Genomic DNA, 11,785 nt, shown 5'->3' on the forward strand with positions numbered 1-11,785 from the left:
ACGACGGAGGAGCCTGGTAGGCTACAGTCCATGGGGTTGCTAAGAGTTGGACACGACTGAGTGACTCCACTTTCACTTTTCACTTTCATGCATTGGAGAAGGAAATGGCAACCCACTCCAGTATCTTTGCCTGCAGAATCCCAGGGACAGAGGAGCCTGTTGGGCTGCCGTCTATGGGGTCGCAGAGAGTCAGACACAACTGACATGACTTAGCAGCAGAAGCAGCAGCACACAAAATTGCCACCTTTTTAGACAACAGTGGGTGAATACTGGTAATTGTATATTTTTCACTTAATAGATGTTAAGAAGGGAAGAAAGGTAGTAGGGACTGTGAAGGAAAGGGGAATCCTTTAGGTGTGGTGCAGTTGACCAGGGCTGTCGCTGCTTTTAATACAGAATGGGTAGGCTCTTGTAGATGTGAATCAAGTATTATTTAGTGGCTTCTCTTTGGAAAGAAAAAGGGTACTGAAAATGGGTGAAAGGGTTCATGCCAGTGGGTCTTTGAGGCCCTCTGACATTCACCACAGTTTCCAAAAGATTTAACTTATAAAAACACATGTAAGATTAAAAAAAAAAATAAGTGAGGAAATTGAGAAAAAGTGACATCCAGATCTCCTGCTGTGATATAAACAGTGGCCAGCAAGGGTTTCCTCAAATCATCTTTGGAAAGAAGACAGTATAAATAATACCTAGCATAAGCAAGTGCAATTTCTGAGTTCCTATGTAATGTAACAGTGGGTGCCATTGAAAGGCTATCTTCCACAGAGAAAATACCTTTTAATTAACACAAACTGCATTTCAAGATTTGGCTACAGTACTGAAATAGCTAAGAGAACATGTTCTTTTCAGAGACTACCTTCATTTCCAGCTTTAAGATATTCCATGAGGGACTCTTTTCAGTGTGGTCTGAGCAGGTCCTCTGAATCTGATTAAGCAGTAGTGATACTTTTGGTAGTTGTGTCTCTTAAAAGCACTGCAGTTATAAAAGTAGAATAGTTAGCTCTGGTAGGTTATTACTGTTTTTTTCAATTAGATTACATGAAGTGTTTCTGCATCTTGTCAGAATGGTCTATGGACCAAAAATGTTTGAAAATAATTTTTTTTTAAATTTCCATTTGTCAATTTGTATCACTGAGGAAACGAACTGAGTTTCTGTGGCCAAGTACTTTGCTTCCTATTGGTGGCTAGACTAAGGCTTTGTGAAAGGGGCATGGAAGTCTTATGCTTAGACTCATAAACCACATCCCCATTCCTAGAAAAGCACCTGAAAATGTCTGAAAGATCTCTACTAGGCAAAGAACTATTCTCTATCCAATACATCCATGGAAGTAGAAAAAGTGACAATGTTGACTTCCCTCCCTCTCCCACTCCAGTGGTTTTCATTTGTCCTCCCTCAAGCTTTCCATCCCTTTTTCTTTTTCAATTATCAGCTTATTCTATAACACTTTTCCTTCAGAATTTAAGTGTAAAATGGTACAGGGTTTATACAATTTGCTTTTAAAAAGTCATTCTTCTACTTATATATGAGACCCAAAATTGTGTTAGATCAACTTCATTCGTGGATTCAGAACTTGTTTTGTTTTTGCCTGTTTGTGGTTTTTAAGTCATTTCCTTGGGAATTCTATCTTTTGCACAATTAAGTGCCCATTAATCATACAATGTTTCTGATTCAGTGAGCTGAAGACGGAAATAGAAGAAATGAGATGCAAACTCCGTCTTTCATATAAGGATTCTTAAATTCTTGTCAGTGCACACAAAACCTTATTGAAGTCTTTGGACTTTACAACTCCAGCCCCCAGTACAACTTTATTTACTAAACAATCACAATTGGAACACTAATTTTTGGAGCCAGAGTTCTAATAAAGTGTATTGTGGGCAGCATATCCACCTCTTTTGAGTTTAACCTCTTTCTTGGCAATTAGATCCAGTGTGTAATAGGCAGAGATGTCTCTTGGCAAAACATACACAGATAAAATTCAGGATTTCTCCTACCCAGGATGACATCAAGGTATCATGGATGCCAAAGAGCAAAGGTGTGTTAACCTAGCCAGTAAGTGAAACGAGATTTCAAATGAATGGTCCAAGAAAAAAAAGATACTTCATTGAGATTCACTATTTTTAAAATGTTGGCAATTATTGCTGGGCTTTTTCAGATATTTCACTTGCTACCAAGACGATTAAATAATGTTTGTGCAACAAAATGATTATGTGACTGAATTTTTTTTTTAAGGATTCTGTCCTTTTGAATATATACACTATATGTTAAATGAAATATACTTGTCTGTTTCAGTGCCACTGGCCAGAATGAAAGTTCTATCTGTGAGGTGAATTTCCAAGATTCCTGTTTAAAATGCCTGCTTCCAGGGTACGTGAAAGTGGAAGGCAGTTTGGAAACCAGGGGCAAAGGGCGATGAGAACGAGGTGGCTCAGACTGAATCTAAGAGCTGAATGTGTGTGAGAGAAAATCCTCCTCCAGCCTCGGAGGGGGTGTCTCCCCCAATACCAGCTCCCTCCCCCCGGGCTCGCGGGGCGGGCCTGGTTTGCTCAGTAGCAGCAGCGGCCGCAGCAGCAGCCCGGGGGCTGAGCGACAGCGGCCTCCAGGCAGCGAAGGGAAGCGGCGGCTCGGAGAGCCTGAGGCCCTGGGGAGATCCGGCTACTGCCAGGATGGAGGAAGCAGCGAGTGGAGCCCGAGCCTTCGGGGACGGGATCTCCTCCCCAGCTCAGCTCCCCCACGGCTTGCCGGGGCGTGCTCCGAGCGCCTACAAGGTGGAAGAGGCCTGCGTTTTGCCCTGGCAGCGGCAGCCGACGAACGAGGCGGGCACAGCGGGGTAACAAGCTAGCTTTGGCCGCTCTCGGGAACCTACGCTGCCACGGCCGCTCATTGTCTCTCCCCTTCCACCCGAGGGGCAAACAGGAAGCGTGCCGCCAGGCAGAGTGACGGACGGGCGTCTGGGCCAATGAGAGCTGGCGACGAAGAGCGTGATGGCAAATGAGCGCGGAGAAGAGGGGCGGAACTTCCGGGCGGGCTGTCACCCTCTTCCCCCCTTTTGGGCTGGAGGCTCCACCTTTTGTGTTTCCCGCACAGTCAATCAAAATAGGAAAAAAAAATCCCCGGACCGCTCCGGCCGTGTCCGCCGCCGCTTCCCGCATCCTCTCCCGCCGCCGCCGCCTTCGCTCCTCACCATGTGTAAGGCGGCGGGGAGCCCCGCCTGAGGTGCCCTATAACACACTATGACCGGTACGTAAAACCGAGAGAGAGCAACCCTTGCTGCTGCCGTCGCCGCCGCTGCCGCCGACAACAGCCAGCCGGGGGCTGCCGCCGCCGGCTCCCGGCTCCCTGTGTGCGACCGAGTGTCTGTGAGAGGCAGAAAGCCGCAATCCCCTCCGCCTCCCTCCCCTCCCCGCCAGCTACCGTCCACCCTTCAAGCCCCAGCAGCGCAGTGTCCCCGCCGGGCCCGGGGCGGGCGGCCCGGTCCGCCGGGAGCGCATCCCCCTGTGTCCGGGCGCGGGCGGCGGTCGGGCGGGCGTGTGAGTGACTGACGGTGCGAGAGGAGCGAGCGCGAGTGAGAGCGAGCGGCGCGAAGGGAAAGGGGAGGAGAGGAGAGGAGAGGGGGCAGGGGCAGCGCGGGGAGGAGGAGGAGGAGGGAAAGAGGAGGAGGAGGAGGGTTACAGGCAGCGGCGGGCGGGGGCAGCAGCAGGAGGGGAGGAGGGAGCCGCCGCCGCCGCCGCCGCCGGGGGGCGGGTGGGGGAGGGGAAGGGGACTCGGTCCGGGCTTTCGGAGTAATTTCGCCTCGGCCCGCGGGCCCCCTCCCTCTCCTCCACCCGCCTTCCTCCCCACCCCCCCCCCCCCGCGCTGTGCCTGCAGCTCCCGAAAAGCCCGTGAAACAAGAGGAAATGGCTGCCTTGGACGTGGACAGCGGCGGCGGCGGCGGCGGCCACGGCGAGTATCTGCAGCAGCAGCAGCAGCACGGAAACGGCGCGGTGGCGGCGGCGGCGGCGGCCCAGGTGAGGAGCGGCTTAGCCCCGGCCCGGCTCCCCCCTCGCGCCGCTTTCTCCTCCCCTCTCCTCTCCCCTCCCTCCGCGCCTCTCTCCTCCCCTCCCCCCGCCCCGGGAGCTGCCCGCCCGAGGCGCCAACGCTCCGACCCCGCCCGCGCTCCCCCGCCCGCCGCCTTTTTGTGTGAGAGAGTGAGTGTGTGTGTGTGTGTGTGTGTGTGTGCGCGCTTGTGAGAGAGTGTGCGCCCTCCCGGGGGTGGGTTCCGGGCGGAAGGTGGAGGGCCGGCGCGCAGTCCGCCGCCCGCCTTCCCGCGGACGGTGGGGCCGGTGTGCGTGCGAGCGGGCGGGCGCGAGCCGGAGTCGAGGAGGAGGAGGAGGAGGAGAGCGCGGGCTGGCGCTCGCCCGGGCGCTGCCTGCGAGGCCAGAGTCGCACTTCCTGTGCGAGCGGCGGCCCGGCCCTAACCGCCACCCCCTCCCCCTGTCTCCCTCTCTGAACCCGCCCATCGGGGGTAGGACACTCAGCCGTCACCGCTCGCTCTGCTGGCCGCTACCTGCAGCAAGATAGGGCCGCCATCGCCGGGCGACGACGAGGAGGAGGCGGCCGCCGCAGCCGGGGCCCCCGCCGCCGCCGCCGCCGCCGGAGCGGTAAGTCTCGCGCGCGCGGCCCGCCCCCGCCGAGGCCCAGCGCCCGCCATCCGGGCCCGCGGCGGCCCGCCCGCCCTCCAGGCCTCCCCGGCGCCCGCGCCTGCCGCGAGACGGGCGGCCGCGCGGCCGGGCACCTTTCCTGCTCTTTGGCGTGCTTGGTTTGGATCAGAAGCCAGCCCAGGCTTTCTCTAAATTGTCACTGCAGCACCTCCATCCACATTCACTACAAAATGAAGTCTTGAGAGGGTGGGGGTAGAGGCCTCCAAAATGGATGTTTGAGCAATTCATATCAGTGCTGAAAACTCCTTCGCCGAACGCTACAAAAATTTCAAGCACAGCCTATCGGCCATAGATAGTATCAACTGCAGAGCCAGTGTCTTTAGCTTTTAGTGTTTTTTGGACTCGGAGCTTTTTCTGCTGGGAGTTACTAGATCTTACTGACTTAAATGTTAATTTTTTTTTTTTTTTTTTAAGGAAAGTGTACTCTTTTGTATACAGGAATGAACACCTTTTGAGTCCTTTTTAAATGGCCATTCCAAATGATCGAATTTTAGTTTTTGCAGGCTACTTAAATTTGCAGTAATTGTTCTTAAATGGAGTTTAAGTGATCGTTGGAATCGGTGAAGTTATTTAGATAATATTTTGGCTTTTTAAGTTGAATAAGAAGAAACAAGTACGTGTAAGGAATTATATTTACATGAATGCTAATGCAACCACACTTGCAGTTGAATTTGGTTGGCAAAGCTATATTTTCATTTATTGTGGTTGCTAGTCTGATGGAATGTGGTGGGGTTCTTTTTGGGTTTTTAGTTCGTCTGGGGCAGGGGGAGGAGCTGGTCAGAGTTGGAGGAGGGCTTAATACAAATTAGCTAGAAACAGTTTTTTAAGATTATTGTGAAGTTTACATTCGTTTGAATTTTTGTTGTTGCATTAGTTTAACATGTAGATGTGTTCACTTATTAAAATAATTGAAACTTTACATTATTGTTTGTGTGGTTTTTTTTTAATGTGAATTATAGGAATTGGTTTGTGCTGTAATATTTTGAATTGTCACTGTAGACGAAAAAGTTTTAGTCTGCAGGAAATTCTTAGTATTCCAAGACATTAAACGTGAAGCTGTTGTTAAGCTGAATAATTATTGTTAAATATTGTATTTGTAATTTTAATGCTTGAAATTATACTGTAGAGGGATGTGAATAGATTTACTGACTTAAAAGTATGATTTTAGGTTTTGTTCTTTTGTAATCAGGTTGAAATGTAAAGGCATAAAATTGTGTAAATGAGATGCATTGTTACTTTTAAACAAATTTATGAAGTGGTAAACCTCTTTTATGAACTATGTCCCTTTAGGCCCACAGTGCCAAAAAAAAAAGTTAAAAAACACTACATGAGTAAAATTGCAAGGCAGGTTGCTTCTACTTATCTTTTTAAGTATTTCAAATAGAACAAAAAACTTTTTGTAACTGCACCTTAACCAAGTTTAGGCATCAGCTCAGTGATTGGGGGAGGAGAGAAGTGAAGGAGGAAGTTAGGAGTAGAATATATGTATATGTAAGTCTAACCGGAGGAATAGGATACTGTCTCCAGCCTTAGCCTACTGTGGCCATAGAGTTGTAGGGAAGTTGTTTCCCTGCCTCTTCAGCTCCTCCTCTGAACTACCAAATCTCTACTGACATCACATTTCCCGCCAGATGAACATGAACCACAGTCACTCTAAGCACTTTTTCTTTGTATGTTTGGTATCTGTGCATAAAATTTTTCACTGAGTAAAAATTAGTATGACTGTCTTGAGTGTGTTTGCCTTAACAAACTGGAAAATTATTTTTCCAGTTCAAAAATGAGTTTTAGATATGGACATCTCAGTAGATAAGAGAAATTTTAAGTGGTTTCATAGAAGTTTTCTGCACTTTAAAAATGTGCTTGGATATTGTGACTTCCCTCAAATTACTAGGAATTATGAGAGGTTTACAGAGAGCTTTTGTAGGTGTGCTCTCTAAAAATTTTATTTTGGGTTTATTTTGTATTTATAGAAAAGTTGCAAAGAGAACTGGAAGTTACCTTTTATCCTTCACCCAGTTTCCTCTAATAACTGATGTAACCAATCATGGAGAAGGAAATGGCAACCCACTCCAGTGTTCTTGCCTGGAGAATCCCAGGGATGGGGGAGCCTGGTGGGCTGCCGTCTATGGGGTCACACAGAGTCGGACACGACTGAAGCGACTTAGCAACAACCATGGTTCATTTGTCAAAACTAGAAAATTAACATTGGTAGTGTTATTAATTATAGACTTTTTTCTGATACCACTCCATTTTCTGTTCTAGGATCCAATTCAGGATACCACATTGCATATAGTATTATTGTGTTTAAGGTCAAGTTGAAATACACAACTTTCTACTTAAAACTTTTTTAAATGCAACTTTATACTAGTTTGATATTTTAGGATTAAAGGGGCATTGAAAAGCCAATAACTGAACTACAGACTTGCTTTACATATTTTCAGTTTAGAATTTGTTATGATTTGTGTTCATCCTGGATCCTGGCCAAGAATTTTTGGCACCCTCAGTATAGTGCTGAATAGGTCTAATCACAGAGCAGTCTCACCTGTAATGTCCCACAGCACAGACTCTCAAAATTGATTTCATGGCAAGATTTTTATGTTTTATTATTTAAAGTTGTGTAGTGAGTTTTAGTAGTTAATCAAGAAATAGAAAAGGATGAACTTTATGAGGTATTAACTCATCCAGTTTACATTTGTGTGAACCTGTGAATTACTCATTTGTATTTTAGTATTAATAAGCTGTATAAGTAAGTGTTATGAAAGACATTGCCTAAATTTTAGTTTAACTTGTAATGTTTCATTTATTACATAAATGTTCGTGAATTACAAAGTGAATAATAACTTATTATATAAAAAAGATTATTTTGACTGTTACTTCAGATAAGACTTAACACTATCATTGTAAGGAATTCATTGGGTAATCGATTTTATATTTGTAGTCTATGTTCTTCACTGTTCCCTTTGAAGATTTTAAGAAACTTCAGTACTTGCCCTGGAATGGTTCTTGTTTATTTCCACCTCAGCTTCACACTTGTTTCCAGTTACTCTTTTCTTGCCTATTTCTGGCTTCTGTAAAGCCATTTGTGGGAACTGAGGGGTTATTAATCCTTTCCAAATGAGATGTAAGAAGTTAGTATGAATTTTTTTCATTTTCCTTTACACAGTTATTACCTGAAAAGATAAATTCTTGGATTTCCCCCTTCTCCACCGTCCCCCCATTTTATGCCTGGTTGCAGTGGAGAATGCCCTTGTAATGAATTTGCTGTAGTAATGTCCCAGGGCTGCTCTTGGTTTTGGTCTTTTTTTTTTTTAACCATGTGATTATGTGTTTGTATACAGAGGGAAACTTGGACTACCTTCAATTACAACGTTTTAAATAATGCCAGTGTCCATGTTAATTGGTGTTTTGTCAGTAAGAGTATTAGAATTACTGAGAGAAACACGAGTTTTCTCTTAGTATGTAAGCTTAATGTGGAGGGTTATCTTGACCCCAAAATTCTTGCCTGGGTTATGTGTATTTTATGTCTCTCTGTCTATACTGTTTCTAGTAGTCTAACATCAAACATTCTTACAACTTTTTTTTTTTTGGTCTCAGATGTTCTAGTTTGTTTATTTTGCTGGTATACTACTGATGAAATTTCTGTTAAAGATGAATCATCTTTGTAGGCTTTGTGGTTTTGAAACATTTGGGGCATATTCTTTGTGGAGTTGATTTAAAACTGGTATAGTTTTTCATTGAAGGCACTAATATCTCAAGATGAGTTTTATTGATCCATTTTTTCCTATCATTTTCTTTGCAATTATTTTTAAGTAAAATATTTTTATTTACTTAAAAAATTTACTTATTGATCTTTCTGCTAGGCACAGTTGGATGTTTTTCAAATCTGTCCCGTAATCGTAGTCATCGTAAGGATACTTTAGGATTATATAGTGCTTTACAGTTTAAAGCTTAACACTGTCTTTAGGCTCTTATGACCCTGCAAGGTAGTATTTTTCCCATAAGGAAATTGAGTCCTGATCTAAATCACCTATAATTCTGAGTGATTATAGAATAGCTAGGGCTAGAACCCAGTTTTGAATTTTTTCTTTCCTAGTGCAATATACTCCTTTCCTCTAAGTATTTGATGTCTTAGCTTAAATCATGAAAGTCTAGTATTTTTCTGTTTCTGTGTTCATAAATATTTTTTACATATGTTTTAACCTTCAGTTCAGTTCAGTCTCTCAGTCATGTCCGACTCTTTGCCACCCCATGAATCGCAGCGTGCCAGGCCTCCCTGTCCATCACCAACTCCTGGAGTTCACTCAGACTCACGTTAGATTTACTCAAAAGTTCAAATACATCATTTTAGCCTAGGTTTGGGGACTTACCTTTAATTAATGGCCTGCATTGTTGGGAAAAGTACTGTAGTTTACTTAGCTTCTGGAGAAGGGGGTGATTTCGTAGTATGTTATCTGAATAGTTGTATTTATTTTCAAGGAATTACTTGAACTAGAAAGCTGTTCACTGATGGTTTAATACCTGTTCTTGTAAAGATTTTGTTAAAAGAAATACTGGGATGCCATAAATTTTAAAGATGAAAAGGGACAACATGTCAGCACAGTTGTCCCTCTTATTTGTGGGTTTTGAATCCTTGGAGGTCTGCCTGTTGTATCTCACTGTATGTAAGGGAATTGAGCATGGGGGAGTTTGGTATCCACAGGGTCCTGGAACCAATCCCCTGTGAATATCTAGGGTTAGCAGTATTGTAAAATTAACTTGTATGTGAGGTATCTTCTTTGATGTAAGTTGAAAAATGGTATATATAATGCGGGTCAGAAAAAATTCAAGTTCGATTCCCCAAAGAATAACCTTAAGAAAATAACAGTTGGATTTGAAACACCATACTTTAGATTTTGGTATGAATGTCTTTAGTTTAAAATGCCAAGAGACTGAAATGAAATGTAAATTGTTACTCTAATCCTGGGAAAGATGACTCAAAGCTTTTAATTTCTATACCAGGTAAAATTTGAAGAATCATACATGACTTTAATGTCCACTGCTTCTTTTTAACTATGTGACTTTAATGTCCACTGTTTCATTTCAACAATTTAAGTTTGAGAAGTTTAAATGTTTGTGTTTAAAAGATAGATAATTATTTTAGTTCAAGCCTGGACATTTGTACTTGGTCCCACAGTTTCTGTGACTTTTTTGTCTTCAGCCTTTCAGTCGCCTTCACTAGGTCTTAGTTTACGTTTATAAAACACAGATCTGATTGCACCACTCACTCTCCTTAAAACCTTTTATAGCTTTCATTCACTATCTGTAGGATAAAGTCCAAACTCCTAAGTATGGATCTATGGAGCCATTTACTACAGGACCTGATAAAAATGTCTAGTCCTGTTCCCCATTATTTTGTTCTATGAATATGAGTCTTTTCTGAATTCTCTCTTCAACTCCATACTATACATTTTTTTTTTTGAAGTTTCTTTTTGTCTGTGAGTTAATTATTTCTATACCTTAATGCCTATATCTCTGCTTCCTAACTGCCTACAGTGAAATCTTAAATTTTATTCACGATAACCTAAAAAATCTCTTCTGTGAAGTCTTGTCTTTTTTCATTTTTCTGTTTCCCCAAAGTGTTTTGATCCTATGCATAGTGTACACCACTGTTCACATAGTAGTATCATGTATGTGTATGTCTGGTTGGACAGATAGTGAATCACTTGAAGATAAAGATTGTATCTCATGGGCTTACTCATGGTTATTTCATCTTGGCAGATATGCTCAAATATTTTGAATTGAGTCATTAAACTGTGGTTCCTCCATTGAAATACACATTTCAGCTGTGTGTACACATGAAAATTAGGTAGTGAGTCTCTATAAAAAATGGAAAGTTCTTCTGGTTCTATAATATTTGTATTAAATTTTGTGGAATGGTTTATTTTGAGAGAATACTATTTGTCTTCACCTGTTTTTAATGGTCACAGACCCCCTCCGCCCCGCCAGCCCCTTTGAGAATATGAAGAAACTCTAGATACTCTCTCTCCACTCCCAGCCCCGTCCTTCCAATTGAACTTTCTCAAAAAGTTGATATGCTGTTTTAGAGGATTCAGAGATCCTTTGAACCCCAGGCATGGATTGTACATTGAGAATTCTGGTTTAGGTATGTTCATGTTCTCATTGTCTAGTGATGTGTGGAGTTACAGGAAATCACTTACAGATCTAGAAGGAAATGGGGTAGGGATGGCATTATTTTGATGGTGATTAATTCATATAGGTCTCATTCCCTGTGTGTTTACCTTTGGTCTTAGTGAGAGATAAGTATGGTATAGAATTTAAGGGCATGGATTCTGCAGTTAGACTGACTTAGTTTTAAATCCTCTTTTGGACATTTGATAGCTGTCTGATTTTGTCTCAATTTTGTCATCTGTGATATGGGGATAATCATACTACCTCATAGGATAGTTGTAAGCAATAGATTATATAATCTTACAAATCCCTATCATGGTACTTGGCGTATAAAAGAACAGCTCAAATGTTAGATGCTACTGTTACTATTCCCTTAAAAAATTTACCCTTTGACGTTGATATGTTGGGTTTTATTGCTTTGTACTTTCCTACATTGATATTTTTCTAGTCTTGTCTAATCCACAATAGAAATGATACTTCAAATTCTAGCAGATAACAGAATTGCAGAATATAATGGCTAGTATTCTACGGCAAACTTAAAGAGAAATAGTAGGCAAAGTATCAATCCTCCAGCTTTTAGATTCTAAAAAAACCTTTTAGATGGACTGACTTTCCAATGTGGTCACAAGGCAATGACCTTTCCTCATTAAAAATTTTTAAGGTCTCATATATTTTTTTTAGTAGTTCATGCAAAAGTAAAGAATTTGATGGCTCACTGAAGGAATCACCCACATCCTGTGTTTACTCTGGAGTACCTTACTACATGCCATGAAAGAGTAGCTTTAATTGTTTGATTTAAAGTTGATAGCAGTAATATACAAATCTTATTTCTGATTCTAGAAACTGATGACACGGCTCTAATAATGTTTCTTTTTTGTACACAAATATGATGCACCTGGTTTAGTGATACGTTTTTAGT

General features: G+C 42.9%; 1 protein-coding gene across 2 annotated transcripts in view; it reads left to right on the forward strand.

The window, feature by feature from the left end:
- Nucleotides 1-2,572: 2,572 nt before the first annotated feature.
- Nucleotides 2,573-11,785, forward strand: part of SP3 (Sp3 transcription factor) — a 58,192-nt gene continuing 48,979 nt past the window's right edge. Inside the window, exons 1-3 of one of the 2 annotated variants that reach the window (XR_006547282.2) lie at nucleotides 2,573-3,238; nucleotides 3,866-4,005; nucleotides 4,507-4,638. Coding sequence is in view for 1 of the 2 variants with exons in the window: in XM_025274735.3 (XP_025130520.2) it covers nucleotides 3,232-3,238; nucleotides 3,866-4,005; nucleotides 4,507-4,638 (279 nt within the window). In the remaining variant the exon portion in view is untranslated. The remainder of the gene's footprint in view (nucleotides 3,239-3,865; nucleotides 4,006-4,506; nucleotides 4,639-11,785) is intronic. The other variant, XM_025274735.3, reaches the window with a different exon arrangement.

This window comes from Bubalus bubalis, chromosome 2 (genome assembly GCF_019923935.1).
Source record: "Bubalus bubalis isolate 160015118507 breed Murrah chromosome 2, NDDB_SH_1, whole genome shotgun sequence".
Classification (NCBI taxonomy): domain Eukaryota; kingdom Metazoa; phylum Chordata; class Mammalia; order Artiodactyla; family Bovidae; genus Bubalus; species Bubalus bubalis.